This window comes from Eriocheir sinensis, chromosome 6 (genome assembly GCF_024679095.1).
Source record: "Eriocheir sinensis breed Jianghai 21 chromosome 6, ASM2467909v1, whole genome shotgun sequence".
Taxonomy (NCBI): Eukaryota; Metazoa; Arthropoda; class Malacostraca; order Decapoda; family Varunidae; genus Eriocheir; species Eriocheir sinensis.
Genome location: NC_066514.1, coordinates 25,356,958 through 25,383,684, shown reverse-complemented (window position 1 = coordinate 25,383,684; position 26,727 = coordinate 25,356,958). Strand labels below are relative to the sequence as shown.

At 43.3% G+C, this 26,727-nt stretch overlaps 1 protein-coding gene and 1 long non-coding RNA gene across 4 annotated transcripts; both read right to left on the bottom strand.

Moving 5' to 3' along the window:
• Positions 1-2,325: 2,325 nt before the first annotated feature.
• On the bottom strand, positions 2,326-18,406 carry LOC126990801 (uncharacterized). Of its 3 annotated transcripts, none has more exons than XM_050849437.1 (9): positions 18,265-18,406; positions 16,015-16,295; positions 14,785-14,972; positions 13,903-13,990; positions 11,441-11,778; positions 9,105-9,284; positions 8,450-8,608; positions 5,921-6,151; positions 2,326-4,129 (listed from the first exon to the last, which is right to left on the bottom strand). In XM_050849437.1, exons 2-9 carry the CDS (start codon positions 16,253-16,255, stop codon positions 3,809-3,811), a joined length of 1,746 nt encoding a protein of 581 aa, XP_050705394.1. In that variant the 5' UTR covers positions 16,256-16,295; positions 18,265-18,406; the 3' UTR covers positions 2,326-3,808. The 3 variants fall into 3 exon arrangements, with proteins under 3 accessions (XP_050705394.1, XP_050705393.1, XP_050705402.1); XM_050849436.1 differs by lacking the exon at positions 18,265-18,406 and adding an exon at positions 17,828-18,006; XM_050849445.1 differs by lacking the exon at positions 18,265-18,406 and adding an exon at positions 16,953-17,101.
• A 4,178-nt stretch (positions 18,407-22,584) lies between these two features.
• On the bottom strand, positions 22,585-25,190 carry LOC126990792 (uncharacterized). The gene is made up of 2 exons (XR_007744736.1): positions 24,593-25,190; positions 22,585-24,424 (listed from the first exon to the last, which is right to left on the bottom strand). It is a non-coding gene; the product is annotated as an uncharacterized LOC126990792 (long non-coding RNA).
• Between the last annotated feature and the right edge of the window lie 1,537 nt (positions 25,191-26,727).

Here is a 26,727-nt window from a genome sequence, read left to right as displayed (position 1 = left end):
CACTTGTCTGAAACATAAGGCACTTTGGCTTATGGCGCACTGAGACTACCCTGGTGACACCATCAAGTGTGGTGACTTGATGCAGCATTTAAGTGAGTGATGCTGTATGTGTTGACTTGATGCAGCATTTAAGTGTGTGATGCTGTATATATTGATTTGATGCAGCATTTAAGTGTGTGATGCTGTATGTGTTGATTTGATGCAGCATTTAAGTGAGTGATGCTGTATGTATTGATTTGATGCAGCATTTAAGTGTGTGATGCTGTATGTGTTGATTTGATGCAGCATTTAAGTGTGTGATGCTGTATGTGTTGATTTGATGCAGCATTTAAGTGAGTGATGCTGTATGTGTTGATTTGATGCAGCATTTAAGTGTGTGATGCTGTATGTATTGATTTGATGCAGCATTTAAGTGAGTGATGCTGTATGTATTGATTTGATGCAGCATTTAAGTGAGTGATGCTGTATGTATTGATTTGATGCAGCATTTAAGTGTGTGATGCTGTATATATTGATTTGATGCAGCATTTAAGTGAGTGATGCTGTATATATTGATTTGATGCAGCATTTAAGTGAGTGATGCTGTATATATTGATTTGATGCAGCATTTAAGTGAGTGATGCTGTATGTGTTGATTTGATGCAGCATTTAAGTGTATGATGCTGTATGTGTTGATTTGATGCAGCATTTAAGTGTATGATGCTGTATGTGTTGATTTGATGCAGCATTTAAGTGTATGATGCTGTATGTGTTGATTTGATGCAGCATTTAAGTGAGTGATGCTGTATGTATTGATTTGATGCAGCATTTAAGTGAGTGATGCTGTATATATTGATATGATGCAGCATTTAAGTGAGTGATGTTGTATATATTGATTTGATGCAGCATTTAAGTGAGTGATGCTGTATATATTGATTTGATGCAGCATTTAAGTGTGTGATGCTGTATATATTGATTTGATGCAGCATTTAAGTGAGTGATGCTGTATATATTGATTTGATGCAGCATTTAAGTGAGTGATGCTGTATGTGTTGATATGATGAAGAACAAAGGCCTTAGGGTGCCGGGAATGACATATTTCATCCCATGCTATGTGATGATGACATTCACAAGTATGCAGACATATGACAGCCCAGCATCCTTAGCTGTCAAGTTCTTTGTATAGGAACATGCATATATTGTTCCCTTATCTTCTAATGTACACTTGACAAAACAGTACCAAACCCCCATGGATTTGAATAGAATTAGAGCAAAATCGAACTTGGTGTTGTGTTGGCTAGGTGGGTAATAATGGGTAGATTAGCCATTGGTGTGTCAAGATTGCACTCAAATTCTTTTCAGCTGACTCGTGGATGTTTAATACTTTTTCTGCCGAGTGTTCCGTAGAAAGGTTTCTTTAAATTCCCCTTCCTTTAGTGCCATTACCTCTCACTGCTGGCACGTTGGATTAAAGACCTCATGCCATTATTTTCTTTGTGTAAAGGCACGGAAAGTTATGTAAAATCTTCCCTTTCCATCTGCTGTATTTGTATGATTGAACATGAACAAGCTGGATTGGAATCTTAGGGGTTATATATAAGATTACTATTGTCTATCCTGGTTGTAAGGTAGAGCCTAGTTATTGAAATCTTGCATGAAGGACCTATGCAATTCAATTTGAGATGCAGGGACAAAAGCTTCTTGCCCTCAGCAGGCGACTCCAGGCAATGGGTCTGTTTCAATTGGTGATGTGCCTGAACTGAACCACTGCACCAAAACTCTCATTCTGGCCCGTCCTAAGCGAGTTTCCTTAACCCCTTGACTGTGGATTTCCCACAAGAAGACATCACCAAGCTACAAGAATGGAGCAAAAAGTGGCTGCTACAATTCAATGAAGAAAAATGTAGTCATGCACCTTGGGAGGGTATATCCAGCACACCAATACCACATGGGAAACACTCCACTATCCACCACAGAGGCAGAGAAAGACCTGAGAGTATATGTTACCAGGTTATCAGTTAAGGTGAAATCCATGTCAATCGCAGTGAACAGGTTAAATATGGGTGTTCTCTGTACTTTCTTAGTTTGTCTTCATGTTTTCTTGTTATCCCACCATCCACCACCAGACGGCCTTCTCTCTTGTAACATCCCAGTCCCTTTCAGAAGCCTGTAAATCTTTGCTACCTTATCACTGAACTTCAGACTGATTATACTTTTCATCACTTCCAGGTCCCTACTCACATCTGGGTTTCTCATCCCTTCCAGGAAAGGATGAGGCCAACAGGAAGATGGGAAAAGTTGTGGTGGTCTGGTGGATGGCAAGGGATATTAAAATAATGCCCTCAATATGGCAAGGCTGTCTTATTTCCTGGTCTGGTGAGGTGATACGGTACGCACAAAACATCACTCTTCATTGAGTACTAAAGAGTTTGAGCTACTTGTACAATCCCTGACTGCTGAGATGCATTTTTTGTGACACTCAGAGCCTCCGTGCTGGGTCGGTATTCTCAGATGCTTCCACCTCTCACATGCCCTATCTCCAAAGGCCAGAATGGAGATTAATCAGGTTTTTATGGGTGTTTTTCACATTCATGGTACAGAAGAAGGGTCAAACTACCACCAGGGTCAAAAAAGTACCTCTGGAAATGCCCCAAACCCCTACAAAAACCCTGCCAAATGTGAGCGTGTAAGCAGTGAAGTGTTTGAGAATACGGCCCCTGGAACCTGAGAGTGGCAGCTCTGAGAGGGAACACCACGAGGCTGTCTTCAGTGATGGGCTGACGCAACAGCTGCATCACCTTTACCGATCCTTAATTGTAATGATACAGAGACATCTTAATGGCTAAAGTAATACATATAATATGGAATAAAAAATGTTGTATGCTTATAATGAAAATAATAAAAATAGTCTTTTAAATTATCCTCAAAACTGCTGGGTAAAGTAACAGTAAAGTTGGGTGCATAGGCTACAGCTGCAATGCTCATCTCTGCTGTGTTGACCCTTAGAGCCTCTGGTGGGAAGAACCCGTTACCCCAGGACACGGGACACTGTGGAGTCTGGGATGGCCACAGTTTACCTTCCCCAGGTTTCCCCAGGCACCCATTTATCGACCAGCCCGAAAGGGAGGAAGAACAGCTGGGTGAGCTGCACGCTGACTGCCCGGGATGAGATTCAAACCAGGCCTGAGGATTAATAGCTTGGCATGCTAACCACTGCTCCACAAAGGCACATTAATTGATAGTGCCACAATAATTAAAGTTGATGATTAAACAAATACTTACTACAAATCACGATAAGTTAGGAATATCTAAAAAAATCAAAACTGAATAGAATAAATTATCAAAATGAAATGAGAATTCAACACTCTATAAAAAAAAATAGAAAAAGGCCACAGATGCTCGTATCATCATGCCACTCAACTGTATGAGTTTAGATTAACCCGACAAGGGACTAATCATCAAGAGACCAGACTGTATGATGATAAAATGAATATAAAAAAAAATGCCCCCCAAAAAACAACACATTAAACAGTAAAACATGCCTTTGTAAACACACAAAAACACTCACTCACACACGCACACACACACATACACACGTGGTGTCTCCTTCTTTTACCTACAGTTACAACTATCATCACAGGAAAGACTGTGGACAAGTATTATTTGTTCACTAGGGAGGGGAGGCCTCGTATTAGTTGCAGTGAAGCACCCAGCTGTCAGGATCACTCAAGGCAGAACACCAACAACAAAAATGCATTCTTCAAGCTAAATCCAAATCTGCTCTCTCTCGCTCTCTTACAAACACACACACACACACACACACACAGGACTATATCAGGCCATCAACTAGGGGCACCACAAGGCCACAATCACCAACAACAACATCCCGCTTCTCCCATGCGGCGTAGCGCAGGATTCCCAGGCCGGACAACACTTTGGCAAACCCTTTGGTATCGTTCCCACCCTTGCTGCTGTGGAGGTGCACCACAAAGGTGGACGGGGTGGGGAAGGTGGAGTTTTCAATGTCTGGGGTGCAGTTCATGGTCATGCTCACCAGCCCGGGGTAGATGGAGCGGTGGTGGTAGGTGTCGTCCTCTTTGCGTGGCACTATGGGCTGGTGCTCCGAGACTCCTTGGATCTCCTTCCCAATCTGTTGGTATGGAATGTACAAAGTGATGGCTGATGAGGCTGGTCACTCACTCTCTCCTTGCACACTCATCATTAGCTATTATCACTCAAAGGCAGGACAAAAGTCTTTTTCTGAAATGTTTTACAATTCTCAATATCTATCTACCAATTAGAAATGTCTTTAATTTCTGGGTTGTCACTCCCTTGCTTTGGTTGTCTATCTGTTGTCAGTTATACACATGACATGACCAACCCACATCCACTTCTTGCTTGTAACAATCAATATAAAGTAAGAATTGCAGTGGGCCACACCACACGTCATACACCACACATTTATTTGCAACAATGACTGAAGTGACAACCAATCACAATGCAGGCGGTCCTCGGCTTATAACGTATGTGACTTACGGCGGCTCACAATTCCCACCACGTCAATAATATTAGTAATACTTGGTTAGGTAATGAGTTATTATTTCAAATATCCCACCATAGGCAGAGCAGATGTTTCCCTACACAGCGATTTTGTGCCTCCTGCCCTGCCACTGTCCTCACGCATTGCCTTGCCTCAGTAATGCTGGGTGGGCTGGGCCACCCAAACCATGCTTCCCCCTCAGTTGCCTGTGGAACTTAAGCTGTTAAGTACTACTAATGCTGCTGTCATTAGTTGCTACCCTACCAGTTCACAGGCCTGCAGTCTGCTATACAAGTATACCGCTAGATCTAGCAGACACTAGTCGGTTAGTACGTGAGCCGAGCAAGGGAGGAGTGAGTCTACCCAGTTACCTCCACTGTTTACAAGTCTCAGTTGCATTTGGTTCACCCGTTAACTCCCCCCCCCTCCCCCCATATCCAAACTGGGTAGGCGATCAACTTAACACGACCAAAATGGGCCCCTGCACCAACAGCTCCATCACCATATCCCGGCAGCAGCTCTTACAGGTGAAATTTGACCAGAAACAGCAATCATGGTTGACCGAAACATTTCTAGAAGCTAAGAAACAACAGCGGCGACACTGGGCACTCATATAGCTACGATGTGTCCTTTGTTTACAAGCACTGCTGCTCTATGTGTGATGTAAATGGCAGTGTCATAAACAATACAGAGGAGGTAGTCAGAATTGAGGAGAAATTCTGTACTGCATCATTCAGTAATCATGGCCACCACTTTGGGGACGTTCCAGTGAGATAACAGGCCAACACTAATATAGACTGAGATAATAACTACTAACTGGAATGATACATAGAACTAGGAAGCATGCCTAAGTTCCATCGCTATGGCCAGAGGTGTGGCATCGATAGCCAACTTGTGGCTGGAGTCAAGAGTCAGTTCAAATATATCCGACTCCGACTCCCTTACAATATGTGATGCTGTCCGGCGGGGTTTGATTTGCCCACCACTGTGCTGCAGAAGAGGGGGAAGGGGGGAGGGGGGAGTTAGAGTCAGAATATTTTTTTCTTCATATCAGACTCCACATCCTTGACTATGCCACATGCCCACATACTAGGGGATGTATAGGGTGGTGAGCGGGGTGGAGAATCTGGACAGAGAGGACCCGTGTGTGTGGAGCGAGAGAGAAACGAGAGGACATGGAAAGAAGTTGAGGGTGACCACGTGTAGGCGAGATGTGAAAAAGTTTAGCTTCCCGAACAGAAGCATTGAGCTATGGAATGGACTGGAGGAGGAGGTGGTTTGTGCAAGAAACATTCATGATTTTAAGGAAAAGTGGGATAAAAGAGGATATGGAGATGATACAGCGCGAGTGTAGCTCTTTTCCTGTATGTCACCACTAGGTAAACACACACAAGTACACACCTGGACCACTTTGGAGAAATGGTCGCCACACTGATAGTTCAACGAGTGCACTGGGAGGTCTTTGTAGGTTTTGCCTAAGCCGTTTTTGCATAGGTCAAGGAAGAGGCGGCTCTTTCTGAAGCCTGTATTCCTGAACATGACTATGGTGACTCGCCCCTCAAAGCGTCCGTCAATGTGGATGTCAAAGAAGGCCGTCATCTGATGTTCGACTGGGAAGCAGATGCTCTTTTCCTGTGGGACAAAAAGTAAAGGAGGAATCACTTAGTACTTCATAACTTATATTTGCACTATGATTAACCCATCGGCTGTGATTGGCACAGATTTGGCTTTCACTGGTAGCCTGACAACATATACTCCCAGGTCTTTCTCTGCCTCTGTGTTGGATAATGGAGTGTTTCTCATGTGGTATTGGTGTGCTGGATATCCCTTCACTGGTAGCCTGGTAACATATACTCCCAGGTCTTTCTCTGCCTCTGTGTTGGATAATGGAGTGTTTCTCATGTGGTATTGGTATGCTGGATATCCCTTCACTGGTAGCCTGGTAACATATACTCCCAGGTCTTTCTCTGCCTCTGTGTTGGATAATGGAGTGTTTCTCATGTGGTATTGGTATGCTGGATATCCCTTCACTGGTAGCCTGGTAACATATACTCCCAGGTCTTTCTCTGCCTCTGTGTTGGATAATGGAGTGTTTCTCATGTGGTATTGGTATACTGGATATCCCTTCACTGGTAGCCTGACAACATATACTCCCAGGTCTTTCTCTGCCTCTATGGTGGATAGTGGAGTGTTTCTCATGTGGTATTGGTGTGCTGGATATCCCTTCACTGGTAGCCTGGTAACATATACTCCCAGGTCTTTCTCTGCCTCTGTGTTGGATAATGGAGTGTTTCTCATGTGGTATTGGTATGCTGGATATCCCTTCACTGGTAGCCTGGTAACATATACTCCCAGGTCTTTCTCTGCCTCTGTGTTGGATAATGGAGTGTTTCTCATGTGGTATTGGTATGCTGGATATCCCTTCACTGGTAGCCTGGCAACATATACTCCCAGGTCTTTCTCTGCCTCTGTGTTGGATAATGGAGTGTTTCTCATGTGGTACTGGTATGTTGGATATCCCCTCTGAAGGTGCATGACTTTAAATTTTCCTTCAGTGAATTGTAGCAGCCACTTTTTGTTCCATTCCTGCAGCTTGGTGATGTCTTATTGTAGGAAATCCGCAGTCAAGGGGTTAAGGAATGTAATAATGTCCCTCAACTATAATATAACCTTATGTCCACAGAACCTGACATCAAACCAACCAAATCTACCTGTCATACATCCCTATCTGGGGGCAGCAACCCATTCCCACTCAATATATAAGTAAGCTATCACCATCAACATTACTAACCCACTATTTATTAATATCACTCCAGAGTACATGTATACATACATTTATTAGGTTCGCTGGTATTATTGTATGTATTTTTAAATTTACGCCTCTTATAACAGACTTTCGGCATTAACAGACTAAGGTCCCTCTCAATTAGTCCGTTATGTCGAGGGTTTACTGTATATGTGTTATTATAATATAATAACACCATGTTTGATATTTTGAGGTCTTGGTGACCCCAGGGTTGGGAAAGGGGTTGATACGGGTACACAGTCCGATGCCCTACAATAACATATAGAATGACGTTCATGTCTTTCCTTTTCCTCCATTTGGTCAAAAGGAGGTGGACAGAGTTAAACAGAAATATAAACAAATGAATATTAAACTATCTTCCTCACCCTCTACATCCTGATGGCTTGCAATAATAAACACAACAACATTCATGTGCTTCCCTATGGTGAGAGGAGGCAGAGTGCAGTCTGAAAACAGAGCACCAATAAGGGAACATAAAGGTCCCTTCCTCTGGGTTAAAAACAGCACCAATAAGGGAACATAAAGGTCCCTTCCTCTGGGTTAAAAACAGCACCAATAAGGGAACATGAGGGCCCCTTCCTCTGGGTTAAAAACAGCACCAATAAGGGAACATAAGGTCCCTTCCTCTGGGTTAAAAACAGCACCAATAAGGGAACATAAGGCCCCTTCCTCTGGGTTAAAAACAGCACCAATAAGGGAACATAAAGGCCCCTTCCTCTGGGTTAAAAACAGCACCAATAAGGGAACATAGAGCCCCCTTCCTCTATGTTTCCACAGTTTTAGATTCTACAGTTACCAGAGGAGGAAAAAGTTTGGAAAGTTTCGTTTAGTCGGCGCAACATCTGTGGTCATATGCTGGAGAGAAACAGAAGGGGAAGGAATTCTAGAAGGGAACAGACCCCAGGAGATGGGACACAACCCCCGATTAATACCTGGTACCCATTCACTGCTGGGTGGACAGGGGCGTAGGGTATCGGAAAAGCCACCCAAATTTTTCCACTCCGCCCGGGAATCAAACCCGGGCTCTCTCGGTTGTGAGCCGAGTGTGCTAACTACCAGAGGAGGAGGATGCACTACCTAGTCTAGAAGAAATTAAAACAATAAGGAAAAAGCATCACACTCACATCCACCAGGAGAGCGGTGGCAGGCGGAGGCGCTGCGTCAAAACTGTGCACGATGAACTTGTCAGACTCTATGGTGATGCGTCCAAACCGCTGCACACCATCCCTGCCATCCAGCACGGCGTATATTTCCTTGGTGAAGCGCAACCTTTGGTACAGGTGCTGGGGGGGGTCATGGCTTGGATCAATAACCAGCCAGTACACTTGTAGTAATTACTAATATTTATAGCATGTTATGTGTTATTTGAAGCAACCAGTCTGCCAATGTTTGAACACATGAGCAGTCTGTCTTCTGATAATTCTTTTCTAGTTAATATATCATAGTGGTGTGTGGTGGTCAAGATTTCCTGTTCTACATTCACTCAGTCCTCAGCACCCTTGGAGAGCCACAGCGATCACAGTGGGTCAGAGAGATGGACCAGTATTAAAAGACACACTCGCTTCTCATATCAACTATTTCTAAAGGTCAAAGAGGGGATCAATCGGGTTCTAATGAGTGTTTCTTTAGATTCACGGTACAGAAGAAGGGTCAGACTACCACCAGGGTCATAAAACTACTCCTGGAAATGTCCCAAACTCCTATGAAAGCCTTGTCAAATATGTGTTCTTGGATGATGAAATATTTAGTAATACGGCCCATGGAGACAGAGGAGCTTACCGACAAGTAAACGGGGTCTTCATCAGGTGATACGACGGGAGAAGCAGGCCGGCTGTCCTTGTGCTCCATCCACACCTTGGCCGCATCCTGTATCTTCTCCGCCGCGGCCAGCGCTTGCTTCATGCGGTAGGCTGACGACGCTTCCACCACCTGGGCCTCAGTGTCCTCCACGCGCCGCACCTGTGATGGTGAGGAGGGTCACAGCTTCCTTTAGTCATGTCCTGCTGCCTGGCTCACTGACAGCTCATGACAGAGACAATCAATTTTGAGAAAGATCACTGATGAAGAACTGAGGAGAGAGTGGGTGATGGCGCAGAGCTCTGGGAACTTAGATAGCTTTGTCAATAGTACAGTGACTGTCTTGTGCAATGATGATTAAAGATGATATGATGCAAAACATTTAGACCAAATGATTCAGATGAGTGGGCAGGTGCAAAACGCATTTAAATTATATGTGGGTGAATGTGTGAATCCAGTAACTGGCGCACTGAAACCAAGGCTGAATCCTTTACCACATAGCTGGTGCTTCATGTTAGTTTCAAGCTAATGTGTGAATGTCACTCTCCTTCATTAATAATTCTGTCACTCAGATGCTTGGAAAAATTACAGTTATTTAGAGGTTTTACAGAGTCAATTTCTGTCAATTGTTTCTGCTGATTCTTGCATCCTGCCCCTGAGTGCTGCCCTCCAGCCTAGTCTTCTGCGGCCAGGTGTCACTTAGCAATGATCAATAGGGTTTTCTGAACAGCTAATTTCCTGTGTGGTGGAAATGTGATGTCATCTTGAATATTGATGTGCTTCAGTGCTCTTTGAAGATATATACAATTCAGTCTAATACATCCCACGCTCTACAAGCGCCGCACATTCCAGTTCCAAAGTATTTTCCCAACAGCTGGTTGTGCCTTTAAGCTGCTGCCATTTCATACATGCAAAGTAGAGAATGTAAACACACTGAAATTGCAAATGAATGAATCGTTACCGCAGTGGTAAGATAATGATAATCTGAAGTTAACCCTGTGTTGATCTATTAAAATTTGAGTCTATTTTCTCAAACTAATTTCTTGTTGCTTGATCCTATCTGCCTGCATTGCTTTATCTATCTTAATTATCTATCTTCTACTTCATTCCCTTTACCCTAGTCTCTGTCTTGGGTGTGTCAAGGTTACCGCCTTTGAAACTATTTATTTATTTTTTCTAGCTATTTCATGGTGTTTGGCAGTGCTGGTGCCATGATGTCTTGTGGCCATGGTCTCTCAATGTCACTTCCCTTGCTGTAATTCGTCACTATTTTCTTGCTAAATTGCTCCTTTGAACAGGTTAATTGCAGACTATGCACAAGACTTTCTACTTAACCCGGTAGCAGCAGGGATCATGTTTCTTAATGGTCCCTCTAAGCGAGAAAAATGAGTAAAAATCATCACTCACACAAACCATTTCATATTACATATCAAAGCATTTGTGATCAGTTTATGCATCATCTATTTTGGGGGGTTTGTATCATGGCACAACTTTGGCCTGTCACTGCTACACGGTAAAGCCACAAATTTAGCCCGTCACTGCTACACGGTAAAGCCACAAATTTAGCCCATCGCTGCTACCGGGTTAAGCTCTTCTCTATGCTGTCCATCTTCCCAAAGTAAGAGTTTACCTGCACTTTCATCATTTCATCCATATCACTAGTAAACTTGGAAACCACATTCCTTTATCAGTGTTTTCTTCTTCCTAAGACTTTAAATTCTTTCATGTGGGTGGTATCAGGGTGTCTCCCTTAGCAATATTGATCGCTTTTGAAATCTTCTGTGTTTTCAATGTGTTGTGGGATGCTTTAACCCCTTGTCTGCAGATTTCCAACAAGAAGACATCACCTAGCTACAGAAATGGAACAAAAAGCGACTGTTGCAATTCAATGAAGAAAAATGTAAAGTCATGCACCTTGGGAGGGGATATCCAGCATACCAATACCACATGGGAAACACTGCACTATCCACCACAGAGGCAGAGAAAGACCTGGGAGTATATGTTACCAGGCTACCAGTGAAGGGATATCCAGCATACCAATACCACATGGGAAACACTGCACTATCCACCACAGAGGCAGAGAAAGACCTGGGAGTATATGTTACCAGGCTACCAGTGAAGGGATATCCAGCATACCAATACCACATGGGAAACACTGCACTATCCACCACAGAGGCAGAGAAAGACCTGGGAGTATATGTTACCAGGCTAACAGTGAAAGCCAAATCCGTGCCGTTAAAATTTTGCTTTGCTCTTGACCCCTAGCATAAAAACAGACAAGTTGTGGCATGGCACGGACCACCCCTGCTACCACTCACCAGCTGCTGCACCTTATCCACCTTGGTCCCCAGCTGGTGGATTGTCTCCTCCATGTGGTCGATGGACAAGTTCAGCTTGTCCCGTTGTGTCTCAAAGTTGTTCTTGAGTTCATTCAGGCCTAGCTCTGTTCGTTCCATCTCCTCCACCAGTGCCTGCTTGAGGTGGATTATTGCTTCTTTGGCAGGCATTCTCTCGGGGCAACTAGCGTCCTCGTGGGGGCAGGAGCGACACTGGAATTCCTTGCAGCCGGGGCACCACCACTGCACGGGGTAGTGGTGGAGGACACACCCTTCCCCAACCAGGGTGCCCTCTGAGCTTTCCTCTACCTCTGCCTCAGCTGGAGAGGAGTGGGATGACAGTATGAGAACAGACAGGAAGCCAAACAGTAAGTTATGGAGAGAAGGGTAAGTTTACTGACTCTCCATATTATGAAACTGAGAGAGAAGGGTGTGCAAGGCATGTAGTGCATAGTAGGCAGCATAAAAGTGAGTGAGAGGCATTAAACAAGTCCACACAACTGCACATAGTAATCACAGTATATATGGGTCGTATTACAAGACATATTGCAGCCCAAGAACACATATTTGATAAGGGTTTCGTAAGAGTTGTGGGCATTTCCAGGGGTAGTTTTATGACCCTGGTGGTGGTGTGAGTCTTCTTCTGTACCATGAACCTGAAGAAACACTCATTAGAACCCGACTGACCCCCTCTTTGACCTTTAGAAATAACTGATGTGAGAAGCGAGAGTGTCTTACAATACCAACCATATGTCCTCAACTGATATCAATGAGAAAAAAAAAAATTATATATATTTATTGTGAATTAAAATGTATAATAAACAAACAAACATCTGACAAACTGACCAACTGCTTGTAATTATGATCCAGTTTTTATTACTTGTTTGGCATTTTCATTATCAGACTTTTTACAGAAGAAACATGCATTATAGTCTGGCTCGGCTAAACGTGCAGTTGTGGGAGGGTTCAGCGCAGGGGTCCCCTTGTACAGCCTTGCCGTGTGTCTCCCAGCCCGCGATGTAGAAATGTTTTAATATAAGTAAAACCGTGGCAAATATGATCAGCATATATGAGGTCAAAGCAAAAAACAAAAATGTTTTTTTTTTTTAAAAAGGAAAATCGCGCGTTTAGTTTTTTGCAATGTTTAAATTATCATAACTTCATCAAAAACATGTGATGTACAATATTAAACTTTTTTTAATATGTCATACATTCATGTGATATTCATAATAATCCGAACAATGCAGTTAGTTCTGAGGCTATAAAAGAAAGCACTTGGCTTGTTTGCTATTGGCGGCGCTGTCGCTTTGTACATTTCGTCGCATGCGACTTCTTTCTTCACTCACTTTCAACTGGTGATAATGGGTAGGTTTATTTGAAGGACTCCCAGGCCTATTTCTTATAAAGGAAGGTCAAAGTCAGTGTTATACCACAAAATGTAAATTTTTGATTTTGGGTAGCTTTATGCGTTTAATTTCATACGGCCTCATATGCATACACATTTAATCTTAGTATTATAACGTATGAAAGAACAGTTAACTTATTATGGATAAGATATTTATAAGCATATAAAGAAACGTGGCATACATATTTTACAGTGTTACTAAAAAATAAAATAAAATATATAAAAACAACAATGCCACCACTCAAGCATAAATGGTCAAGCTATGATGTGCATGGTGTAATATAAGCATTATCTGCACTTCCATAATCCACCTTTGATATTTAATGGGACTTTATGTGTTACTTTTGACTGTAAATTAACTTTTGAAAAACACGTACGGCAATTGGTGGCATCAATTCCCCCCAAAACAGGGTTGCTTCGTAAATGCAAAAAGATATACCAGGATGATTTAGTTATTTTACAGAGTTTTTTCTCATTCATCCTCCCTTCCTTTGACTATTGCTCCCCTGTATGGCTTTCAGCTGCCAATTCCCATCTTCATCTTTTGGAGGGCCTTCAATAATATTAGATTCCCACTACCCAATCTTAGCATTACATTAGAGCATCGCCGGTAGGTAGGAAGTTTGACAGTTCTATATAAAACTGTTAGTACTAATGACCATCCCCTTCAAAGTAAAATTCCCGCACCTTTTAAACATGTTCGTGCTACTAGGTTCACAGAATCCTTTAATAGTAGAACTTTTTCATGTATACGATGCAATACTAATCAGTTTTCAAGATCATTTATCCCTGCCCTAACAAAACTATGGAACTCTCTTCCAGAAGAGGTTGTTAATTCCTGTTCATCTAATTTATTCAAAAGTAGGGTTAATTCTTTTCTTCTAAAACACCCTAGTTCATTTCCATAGCTATGCTGGGCCATCCTGAGACCCAATCATGTTTGGGGTTATAGTCATTTTGACTCTTCTTTGGGGCTCCCTCACAGTTCTGATAATAATAATAATTATGATGGCACTACAAACTAAAGTCATCCACTTACCAGCTGCTGCAGCAGCAGAAGTCAGCTCAAGGGCCCGGGACAACCTTAGGATGGTGTAGGAGACAGGGATGTGGGCAACAGCTGTCACCTGGGGGTCACCAAAACCAGTGTTGAAGCTAAATGATAAGTTGAGGGCATATGCCATGCCAGCTAGTATAATGTATGCTCTAAGTCTAAACTTTACAAGAGCACCAAGGCCAGGTGCTGCAACACTATGGCTGCACCTGGTCATGGCACGGTGCTCATCTCCATCCCACTGGCCCTTGACCTTGTGGAAGGTGAGGAGTAATTACCTGTATCCTGGGACACAGAGTAAATGTAACATAGCTTTACTACAGTTTACCTTCCCCAGGCTTCCCTAGGTACCCATTCACTGACCTGCCCAAAAGGAAGGATGAACAGCTTGGTGGGTTGTGCTAAAATTCAAACCCAGGCCAACTGATTTGTAATTATGCATGTTAACCAGTACACCACGGAGGTGCCACTGTTAGTAATCATATAATCATCACATCAGACCAGCTCACAGATGCATGTACAAAGTATATTTTCAGTGCGTAAGTCTCTGCAAATATCACGAAATATTAAAGCATTGCTAACATTACTCCACACTATGAAGAATTTACCACATGCACAAGTACACACACATACACAAAAGAAAGTTCCTTCTTTGTTACCAAACCAGCAATGGTTGCTGTTGCCCGCCAAGAGGAGTTAGAGCAGACAGAGAGCCGGGTGGCGAGATGAAATCAGAATCTTTGCCAGGGAAGGTTGGTGTACAGTGCCATCAGGCAGAGAGAGTGAAAGATGCTGGAGGAGGCTTTTGTCTTGCTGCAGTGGACTAGTAAAAGCAGACCATGATGGCAACAGTAATGATGATCTCACCTTGAGCGGTCGGCGGCATTCAGGACAGTTGCGATCACCTGCCACCCTACCAAGAATGGCTTCCAGGCAGGGTGTGCACACCGTATGGCCGCAGCGCAGGGTGCGAGGGGCATGTGCCTCATCAAACGCCTCAAAGCAGATGGGGCAGTTGACTTCCCTCTCCTGATGGACATCTGTGACTGGAGGGACTGAGAGAAGAGAGAGAGTAAGGGAGCTGTTCAAGCCAACACATTAAGAGTCATTATAGTTGTTGGTATGCTTTACAAAAATGTTCAAGGAAGAACGGGCAAAGTAAATGAACATAGATAACTGAGGAAGGATGGAAGGTTACGGCCTGTCAATGCTTCCCAAGTTTCAAAAAGTAAATATGCTGATCTACTTATCAATAATTTAGCTGATGTTTGTCCCATAGTACCTTCACAGCAGAACTTTGAGGTGGAGAAATTATTATATGACATTCTATGCAAAATATTCACAACTTTGTTAAATTTCTCTGATGGAGAATTTTCCCATAACTTGAAGTTGGGGAGGCAGTGGCTGAGTGGTTAGTGTACTGGCACTGCGTCCAGGAGGACCTGAGTTTGAGTCCTGCTTGCCATCACAGCAAGGATTTTCCAGTCACTACAGAGACAAACAATAACATTGGACTAAGAAATTTTCCAGGCACCCCCACATGATCAAGCCGTTCATGAAGTAAATTGGTACGACCGGGAACCAAAACTTTCGCAAATGTGAAGCAAAAGAAGTATCCTATGCACTCTGCATGCTATTTTTTCGGTATATTAGAAGCAGTTGTTTGCTAGTTAACCAAAAAAACACTTGGGGGCTAAAGGGTGTGTGTGTGACAGTTAGGGCAAATTAAAGTAAGGGTTAGCTGGTCCCTACTTCCCTCCCCCCTTCTTTCTTTCCTTCCCTCCCTTCTTTCTTTCCTTCCCTCCCTTCTTTCTTTCCCTCCCCCCTTCTTTCTTTCCTTCCCTCCCTTCTTTCTTTCCCTCCCCCCTTCTTTCTTTCCTTCCCTCCCTTCTTTCTTTCCCTCCCCCTTCTTTCTTTCCTTCCTTCTTTCCTTCCTCCTTCTTCTTTCCTCCCCTTCTTTCTTTCCTTCCTCCTTCTTTCTTTCCTCCCCTTCTTTCTTTCCTTCCCTCCCATCTTTCCTTCCTCCTTCTTTCTTTCCCTCCCTCCCTTCTTTCTCTCCCTCCTCCCTTCTTCCCTTCCCCCCTCCCTTCCTCTCACTATAGGGGGTGGTGGGGGTGGTGGCGGCGGAGGCAGGGAGGGGGGCGACCTGCTGAGGGGCCTCCTGCTGCTGGGTGTTCCTGTTGGACATCTCCATAATGATCTGGCCCACGCCCTCGAGGAAGGCCCTGAAAGCCTCGGCGCCCTCGCTCCTGGGCGGCGGCTCCTGCGGCACCTGGTAGTCCGGGTACGGGTAGTCGTCCATAGTGCCCTCCTCTTCCTCCTCTTCCCGCCACTCCATGGTCGTCCTCTCCCTCAGACTCCCTCGGCTCCCACAACAACTATTTTCAAAGGCCACAAAGGAGATGAGTCGTGTTCTTATGGGTGTTTTATCACATTTAGGAGTGAAGAAGAAGGCTCAATCTAATACTAGGCTCGTAAAACTACCCATGACAATGCCTAGAACTTCTCAAAAAGCCTTAAAGGATGTGAATACGTGAGCCCCGAAGTGGTTAGGAGCAGACCACCACGAGGACCAGCCACCACCAAGTACCAAACAACTATTTTCAAAGGCCACAAAGTAGATGAGTCGTGTTCTTATGGGTGTTTTTCCACATTCAGGAGTGAAGAAGAAGGCTCAAACTAATACTAGGCTCGTAAAACTACCCATGACAATGCCTAGAACTTATATAAAAGCCTTAAAGGATGTCAATGTGTGAGCCCCGAGGTGGTTGGGAGCAGACCACCACGAGGACCAGCCACCACCAGTAACCAAACAACTATTTTCAAAGGCCACAAAGGAGGTGAGTCGTGTTCTTATGGGTGTTTTTCCACATTCAGGAGTGAAGAAGAAGGCTCAAACTAATACTAGGCTCATAAAACTACCCATGACAATGCCCAAAACTTCTATAAAAGCCTTAAAGGATGTGAATATGTGAGTCCCGAAGTGGTTGGGAGCAGACCACCACGAGGACCATCCACCACCAGTAACCAAACACCTATTTTCAAAGGCCACAAAGGAGATGAGTCGTGTTCTTATGGGTGTTTTTCCACATTTAAGAGTGAAGAAGAAGGCTCAATCTAATACTAGGCTCGTAAAACTACCCATGACAATGCCTAGAACTTATATAAAAGCCTTAAAGGATGTGAATGTGTGAGCCCCGAAGTGGTTGGGAGCAGACCACCACGAGGACCAGCCACCACCAGTTACCAAACACCTATTTTCAAAGCCCACAAAGGAGATGAGTCGTGTTCTTATGGGTGTTTTTCCACATTCAGGAGTGAAGAAGAAGGCTCAATCTAATACTAGGCTCGTAAAACTACCCATGACAATGCCTAGAACTTATATAAAAGCCTTAAGGATGTGAATATGTGAGCCCCGAAGTGGTTAGGAGCAGACCACCACGAGGACCATCCACCACCAAGTACCAAACAACTATTTTCAAAGCCCACAAAGTAGATGAGTCGTCTTCTTATGGGTGTTTTTCCACATTCAGGAGTGAAGAAGAAGGCTCAATCTAATACTAGGCTCGTAAAACTACCAATGACAATGCCTAGAACTTCTGTAAAAGCCTTAAAGGATGTGAATATGTGTGCCCCGAAGTGGTTAGGAGCAGACCACCACGAGGACCATCCACCGCCAGTAACCAAACACCTATTTTCAAAGCCCACAAAGGAGGTTAGTCGTCTTCTTATGGGTGTTTTATCACATTAAGGAGTGAAGAAGAAGGCTCAATCTAATACTAGGCTCGTAAAACCACCCATGACAATGCCTAGAACTTATATAAAAGCCTTAAAGGATGTGAATAGGTGAGCCCCGAAGTGGTTAGGAGCAGACCACCACGGGGACCAGCCACCACCAGTAACCAAACACCTATTTTCAAAGGCCACAAAGTAGATGAGTCGTGTTCTTATGGGTGTTTTTCCACATTCAGGAGTGAAGAAGAAGGCTCAATCTAATACTAGGCTCATAAAACTACCAATGACAATGCCTAGAACTTATATAAAAGCCTTAAAGGATGTCAATGTGTGAGCCCCGAGGTGGTTGGGAGCAGACCACCACGAGGACCAGCCACCACCAAGTACCAAACAACTATTTTCAAAGGCTACAAAGGAGATAAGTCGTGTTCTTATGGGTGTTTTTCCACATTCAGGAGTGAAGAAGAAGGCTCAATCTAATACTAGGCTCGTAAAACTACCCATGACAATGCCTAGAACTTCTATAAAAGCCTTAAGGATGTGAATGTGTGAGCCCCGAAGTGGTTAGGAGCAGACCACCACGAGGACCAGCCACCACCAGTAACCAAACACCTATTTTCAAAGGCCACAAAGGAGATGAGTCGTGTTCTTATGGGTGTTTTTCCACATTCAGGAGTGAAGAAGAAGGCTCAATCTAATACTAGGCTCGTAAAACTACCCATGACAATGCCTAGAACTTCTATAAAAGCCTTAACCCTTTGAGAAACTTTTTTTTGTCTTTGTGAAAATTTTCTTATATTTCGCTTTTATGTAATGCATTGAGGGTAATAAAATGTTATTGACCAGTTTTTTGCCTGAAAATTTATTAGTTACACAATTATAGGGTGGTTAATAAAATAACCACTGCCACACAGTGTACGGGATAAAAAATATAATAAAATTGAATATTCCTTGTAGAAAATTATTCATTAAATGTAAGTTTTTAAGTATTTAGTATAATAAACTTCATAGATATAATAAAATGCACCTCCATATGAAAAAAATTAGGAAAACTTAATTAGAACAATAAAACAAATTCTGTAATGTTGAGACTTCCTCATTCTAATTATAGGCACTACATGGTACACTTTTTTTTTTCTTTTACTTTCACATTTTATTTGGTTTATATATTCTAGTCTTACTTTTCAACACTGGGAAACTTTGTGAAGCATCCCCTTTTGTTATTGAGCAGTGGAGCTTCGTAAACTGAGCTTTCCCAAATAGTGCGATGAGGTTCGAATCATTTTTTTGTGCTGCAGTAATTACATCGTATGTGTCTTTCAATTCTGGTTGGAAGGTGATCAGATTTATCAAGTCTTATTTCTTATGGTATTTTTGTTTTTATTTTTTTAGAGGGTAAACTAACTACTATGGAAGATTCACCTGATGTTCTATTGCAAGCTTCGGACTTCATGCTAGCTGCGCCTGCTAGCCCATGAATCACACTAATTTTGAACTTTTTCTGTGTATATATATGACTTACTGGGCTAGGCTCATTTTCCGGGAATATGCTAGATGGTCCAACCTTTTCACTGAATACTGGGAAGTTTATGTCATACATCTTCTATCTCCATTTTGGAACAAAATCATGCGAGACAGCAGAAGTGGCTATGGCGTCGACAAAGTCTTCATCGGCATCACAGTCAGACTCATCATGGTTGGGTGGTTCACGGATTTCCTGCAGGGGGATATCTTGAAGAAGATATCCCTGAAATCATCATGTTCAAAAGTGAAAAAGTTCAAAAAATCAGAACAAAAATACAAGAAATAAGACTCTCCTCCTCGTCCTGTGATTCAATAGGAAAATCAGTGACAACATCTGCATCGAGTATATCCCTGATTTCATCGTCTGTCAGTCTCGTTCTTGAGTTTGGTTTCTGAAACAAAATAAAAATACATGAGATAGGCTTTAAAAATGTTTTTTTTCTGATTGCTCTAATAGTCTTACTGTAAGCATCAAACGGTTTTTTTTCCATCTTCGAAACACGATAATAATTTGAAAAAATGTTATATATATATATATATATATATATATATATATATATATATATATATATATATATATATATATATATATATATATATATATATATATATATATATATATATATATATATATATATACTTATTTATTGACATAAACAATATTTGTAAAGCCTAATAAGAACTTGTACATACAACATCGTATGATATAGTAGGCTAAACTTCTTTCAGTTTGTTTCGTAAATATTGACTATTTGTTTTTATAAAAATATGTATCCCCATATACCCAGTGAGGAATGGCGGTAGTGATTCTATATAAATATATTTATATTTATTTATTTATTCATTTATTATATATTGACAAACAAAAATTGTATAGTCTATTTAGACCTTGTAAAATACGATGCAGTGGCTCTATTTAGTTAGTTCTACATTGTAATGGTTGTTTATTCTGAGCCAAAGAAGTATTACTCCCTCTGGGGCATGGTGGTAGTGGTCATTATATTAACCACCACACTAGGCTATATAAATACTACGACATGAGGTTTATGTCATAATACACATTTTTATCACAAAGAACTGGTATAATTTCAATAATAGAAACGTCTAAAACATTCATGATATAATTACACATCAAAACAAAAAAATACAAAGGAAAACACTTACCGGAAGCGCCATCTTCACCTCTCCACATCAAGTTGTAGTCTGATAATGCATGCTCTGGGGCAACAGAGCGCGGGAACGTGAAGAGACGGTCACTGAGCACGCACGAGGGTGGTCAGTTTTGAAGCGCACTGCTACAATAGTCTAGGGGATTCGTTAGAACAAGTGGTTAATATTCTAACCACTCCAGCCGAAAGGGTTAAAGGATGTGAATGTGTGAGCCCCGAGGTGGTTAGGAGCAGACCACCACGAGGACCATCCACCACCAAGTACCAAACAACTATTTTCAAAGCCCACAAAGGAGATGAGTCGTTTTCTTATGGGTGTTTTTCCACATTCAAGAGTGAAGAAGAAGGCTCAATCTAATACTAGGCTCGTAAAACTACCCATGACAATGCCTAGAACTTATATAAAAGCCTTAAAGGATGTGAATGTGTGAGTCCCGAAGTGGTTAGGAGCAGACCACCACGAGGACCAGCCACCACCAAGTACCAAACAACTATTTTCAAAGCCCACAAAGGAGGTTAGTCGTCTTCTTATGGGTGTTTTTCACATTCAGGAGTGAAGAAGAAGGCTCAATCTAATACTAGGCTCGTAAAACTACCCATGACAATGCCTAGAACTTCTCAAAAAGCCTTAAAGGATGTGAATAGGTGAGCCCCGAAGTGGTTAGGAGCAGACCACCACGAGGACCAGCCACCACCAGTAACCAAACACCTATTTTCAAAGCCCACAAAGTAGATGAGTCGTTTTCTTATGGGTGTTTTTCACATTCGGGAGTGCAGAAGAAGGCTCAAACTAATACTAGGCTCGTAAAACCACCCATGACAATGCCTAGAACTTCTGTAAAAGCCTTAAAGGATGTGAATAGGTGAGCCCCGAAGTGGTTAGGAGCAGACCACCACGAGGACCAGCCACCACCAGTTACCAAACACCTATTTTCAAAGCCCATAAAGGAGATGAGTCGTGTTCTTATGGGTGTTTTTCCACATTCAGGAGTGAAGAAGAAGGCTCAAACTAATACTAGGCTCGTAAAACTACCCATGACAATGCCTAGAACTTATATAAAAGCCTTAAAGGATGTGAATATGTGAGCCCCGAAGTGGTTAGGAGCAGACCACCACGAGGACCAGCCACCACCAGTAACCAAACACCTATTTTCAAAGGCCATAAAGAAGATTACTCGGGTTCTCACGGGTATTTTCTCACATTCACGGTCCAGAAGCCTTGTCAGACGATCACTAGGCTCATAAAACTACCATGGCAATGCCCAGAACCTCTATAAAAAGCCTCAATAAAAGTGGGTAGGTGAGCCCCGATCAGTGGTTGAGAGAAGTCTGGCTCCAGTCAGGCTCAGCAGACCACGATACTAGATACCCGTTACTAAGACCTTTTATTTTATTTTCCTGTTGTAAGATAAAGGATGCGGCTGTAAAATAAGACTGGGTTCCCACTTTTCCATTTTCACGTTTCCGTCGACATTAATGACGACAAAATGACGTCACGAGAATAGCGACCGCGCAGCACGAGTGAGCGGCGGTCCATCGCACAATTCACTGCCTTTTTCAAGTGACTATTTATTTATTTACTTATTATAAGCAGTAGTTATTTTTTCCCTTCAGGTTTTTAATTAATGTGAGGTCTTCGATGCCTTAAATAACTGTGAAATACGTTGATTCTGCGTGGTCTCGGGGCTTCTACGCTGGGCAAATTTTCCGTGGATCTTCAGTCAAACCACAATTCCCGCTAGCATGGTTCTCCTTTATTTCTTGTTATTGCTGCTGATGATGATGATGGTGAATAATACCGTCGTCCTTCGTTGAAATCTACCGTAGCTTTGGAAGATCGTGGACACGTCAGAAAACCACGGAAATATGAGAACCACGCCAGCGGAGATCGTGGTTTGACTGAAGATCCACGGAAAGTTTGCCCAGTCTAATTATATTATAGCCCCTTAATTACACTATAATATGTGGCTATCTAAAATACTGTTACACCACCGGCCCGCACACCTCACTCCAAGCACGGGCAAGCGGTGTGCCTCAACCCCAGCCCACCACCACCACGCCAAGAGAAGATGGCGCCACTTAAAACACTTGCCTGCGCCATGACGGGCTGGGGCCGACTACCATCTACAGGCCCCTCAAGAAAAGCCTACCGGCGCTATAGGTGTACACGTTAAAAAAAACACTCCCAAGGCCACCCCAACACGAGGGAAACAAGGCAGGGCAAGGACACGATTATGGGCTAGCTTTTCCACTTTAATCCACAGCTCTAACCACGTACAACCACTAGTTTACAAGCACAGTAACTCCAGACTCTGCTGGGGCACAGACACGGCACAAGGCTCACAGAAGCGGGCAGGGGCAGCGGAGACAAGCATGCATGTCTTGTCTCAGCCGTGGCCACATCTTCGGCCTTGTTCCTAGTCCTTTACAAATGCAAACACCACGATGCATGTCTTGTCTCAGCCGTGGCCACATCTTCGGCCTTGTTCCTAGTCCTTTACAAATGCAAACACCACGATGCATGTCTTGTCTCAGCCGTGGCCACATCCTTGGTCTTATTCCTAGTCCTTTACAAATGCAAACATCACGATGCATGTCTTGTCTCAGCCGTGGCCACATCCTCGGTCTTGTTCCTAGTCCTTTACAAATACAAACATCACGATGCAAATACTACAGTGGGCATCGCAATAACTGTGATCGCATACAAGATCGACCACAAATGCAAAGGAATAGGAACATGGCCGCTAGCTGGGTATAATATGACCCCCGGCTCACGGGAGGTTGTTTACTACATTCCCTTATCACCTGGGTCACGGAGGTCACAGTCTAGCTGCCTCCCGTACAGTGACATTTAATTAAGTGTATCAACCTATTAATACCACACATTACAAAGGAAGTCAATAAGCATGCTATACCTATACAGTGACACGTGGTATAAGATATGTCAGTGATAACAATACAGGTAAGCGGTAGCCTACGAGTGGGAGAATTGTGTTCCCCGGCACTCTCGCAGCCAAACTGACTCGGGCCTCGGGGCCTCTGCTTCTCCCTTCACACCACCATCATGAGAGTGTCTGTTCCCATATTCTCAGGATGCCAGTACTACAAGTCAGCTCGACTGCGTTTTACTTGCTATCTGCTACATCGGAACTCCCAACCTTGCAACATTTGGGAGTTTGTGTACTAAAGAATAAATTAAGAAAAATATAAATAATTTACACTTGAGAGCCAGTTGTCTTTGGGTTTGCTTTGGTTGAGGAGAAAATACTACACATAGGTACACATAAAGAGTTTTGGCGCTGGAAGGCGAAGGAAAAGGGTTAGAAGGAAAACTTGGATAAGTGAATCTTGAAAACACTGCGAGAGGAACTTGGTGCAGGGCAAGGAGTGTGGAGAGAACCCTTGGTGTGGTCCGTGTCTATCCCTTGAGAATGTCGAGGCTGCACTTGGCCGGGATCCAGGCAGATGAGAGCCCTCGCTGCTTACAGAGTGATGGAGGAGGGCAAAACGGCCCACCCAGGGATTACTTGTGGGGACCAATAACCTGTTGGCAGCCCTTGTGAACCCCGATGCCTTGGTACAAAGGGAATAAAGGGAATCAAGGCACCAGATTAAACAATTTTGAAAGCTTGGAAGATCAATACAAACATATCCTTCCCTGGTTGAACTTAATGGGAATGCCATCGCCCACCAGAAACAGTGTCACGTATAGGCTAAAGAGTGACATCCTTTGACCTGACCATTTGTTAAGCACTTGAGTGATAAAGTAAAAGTGTAAGCAGCTCTCACACCTACAAGGAGATTCTGACACTTTGTAGAGCGATTCAAACTCTATTCAGTAAAGGCAAATATACTAATTATACTATACGACACACCTTTGCCGACACACATGGCTTCACGAACTAAAAAGAAAGAAAAGAGCTAGAACTAAAAGGACTGCAAAACAACCACTTAAATCTGCTACCGGACACAGACGTACAATAGAAGTGGTCGGTAATCTCAGACGCTTTCGGCTCTCACAACAAGGCGACGAAGGCGATTATAGTGAAACCTAATTGTCGAGTCCGTTTTGGCGTTGGCTCCCGCGGGTCCATTTCTCCCCTCTGCTCTACCACACAGTCCTAACACCCATATCTTCCTCTCATATGTTACCTATAGCTTACATATGAGAGGAAGGGATAGGTGTTGGGACTGTGTGGCAGAGCAGAGGGGAGGAAAGGACCCGCGGGAGCCTACGCCAGACCGACCTCGACATATTTGGAAGACTATAGTGGGGTTCTTGGCGTTTATAGTGCAGAAGCCTTATCAAACTACCACCAGACTCATGAAACTACCCATGGAAATAGTGACACAACATCTGCCAAAGCCTCCCCAAATGTGGTGTGTGAGTTCCGAAATGTTTGAGAATACTGGCATCGGAAACACAACACCGCGAATTGACGAAAAGCGCAACTCAGCACCACATGATCAATAAAGGAAGCTACCCACGAGTTATAGGAAATACTTGACGAACAGGATGACATAAAGCACATTCATATCAAAGGAGCTTGACGGCAACACAAACATAGAGCATTCCTTGGCGGGCGGACTCGCGGCGTTGTAGGAATCAGCTCGCAGCCACAAAATAGCTCCCAGAGAGGTTCAGCTTGCTTCACTCACCGCTATCGTTTATTTGACCTCTTTCAGCTTTAATACACGGCTAAAAGATCAGAGAAACACTTTTAATCAAGAGAAGGCTTTACAACAAGCGGAAAGGCAGATTGAAGAAAGAATTACCCTCATGATGACGTTCGCTCAACTCCCACGAGGACAACCACCCACACGCCACCTCACAAAGCGGACACCACGGCAGGATTAAGAGAATACAGGGTTGGCCCATTTCTGAGTAAAAACGAACAGGGTTGGCGCATGACGTCACGCAGCTGTCTTACACACACACACACACATACACACACACACACACACAAACACACACGGAGGGGGGAGATAGAGAGATAGATAGAGAGAGAGAGAGAGAGAGAGAGATATTTACATAGATTTACATAGAAAATCAGACCACACAGACCCCATGGTCCAGACTTGGTGGTCTGTCCTTAAACCTAAGTGATTTTACATTAATCAGAAGACTCCAAAACGTTGCATTTCTACTCTAATTGATATTAAGTTGAAGGAAGTGACGGTCGAGCTTATTTTTGAAGGAGTCAATCGTGTTACACTGGACCACTGACGGTGGAAGCTTATTCCATTCTCGCACTACAACGTTGGTGAAGAAAAATTTGGTGCAGTCTGAATTTGTCTACATCTGAGTTTTACGCCATTGTTCCTCGTGCGCAAAGTGTCATCGATCATAAACAATGTTGATCTGTCTACATTCGTGAAACCATTAAGTATTTTAAAACATTCGATCAGTTTTCCTCGGAGGCGACGTTTCTCAAGAGAGAACATGTTAAGGGTAGAAAGCCTTTCTTCGTAGGATTTGTTGCGCAAGGAAGGGATCATTTTCGTTGCCCGACGCTGAACACCTTCTAATTTAGCAATATCCTTTGCATGGTGGGGAGACCAAAACTGTACCGCATATTCCAAGTGGGGTCTGACTAAACTGTTGTAGAGCGGGAGTATTACATCTTTATTCTTGAATACAAAGTTTCTTTTAATGAAGCCCAACATTCTGTTCGCTTTATTTGCTGCATCGATGCATTGCTGTGAGAATTTGAGGTTTGACGCGATTTTGACCCCCAAGTCTTTGACGCATTGAACGCTTTTGAGTTTAACGCCGCGCATTTCGTATTCGAACTTCTTATTCCTCGTTCCAACTTGAAGGACCTGGCACTTGTCTACGTTAAAGGGCATCTCCCATCTATCCGACCAAGCTGAAATTTTGTGCAAATCCTCTTGGAGGCTTTGCCTGTCTTCGTCAGTGGGAACCGAGTTGCCAATCTTTGTGTCGTCTGCAAATTTACTAATGCGGTTATTGAGTCCAACATCCACGTCGTTGATGTAAATAATGAAGAGCACTGGGCCAAGGACCGAGCCCTGAGGGACGCCACTAGTGACAGGCGCCCACTCTGAGTTAAATCCGTCGAAGAGAGAGAGAGAGAGACCGTTTAACCGTTAACCGTTTCTCTGTCATCCCCTACACACACACACACACACACACACGAGAGAGAGAGAGAGAGAGAGAGAGAGAGAGATTCCTAATATGCTTATAACTAGCACTATACGAGCATGCTATACACAATGTGTGTGTGTGTGTGTTTACAAGAGAGAGAGAGAGAGAGAGAGAGAGAGAGAGAGAGAGAGAGAGAGAGTGAGAGAGAGTCTGTGTGTACATGAGAGTCAGGTGAGTCTGTCGTAGTTACTCTTCCTATCCACCCTTTTTCTT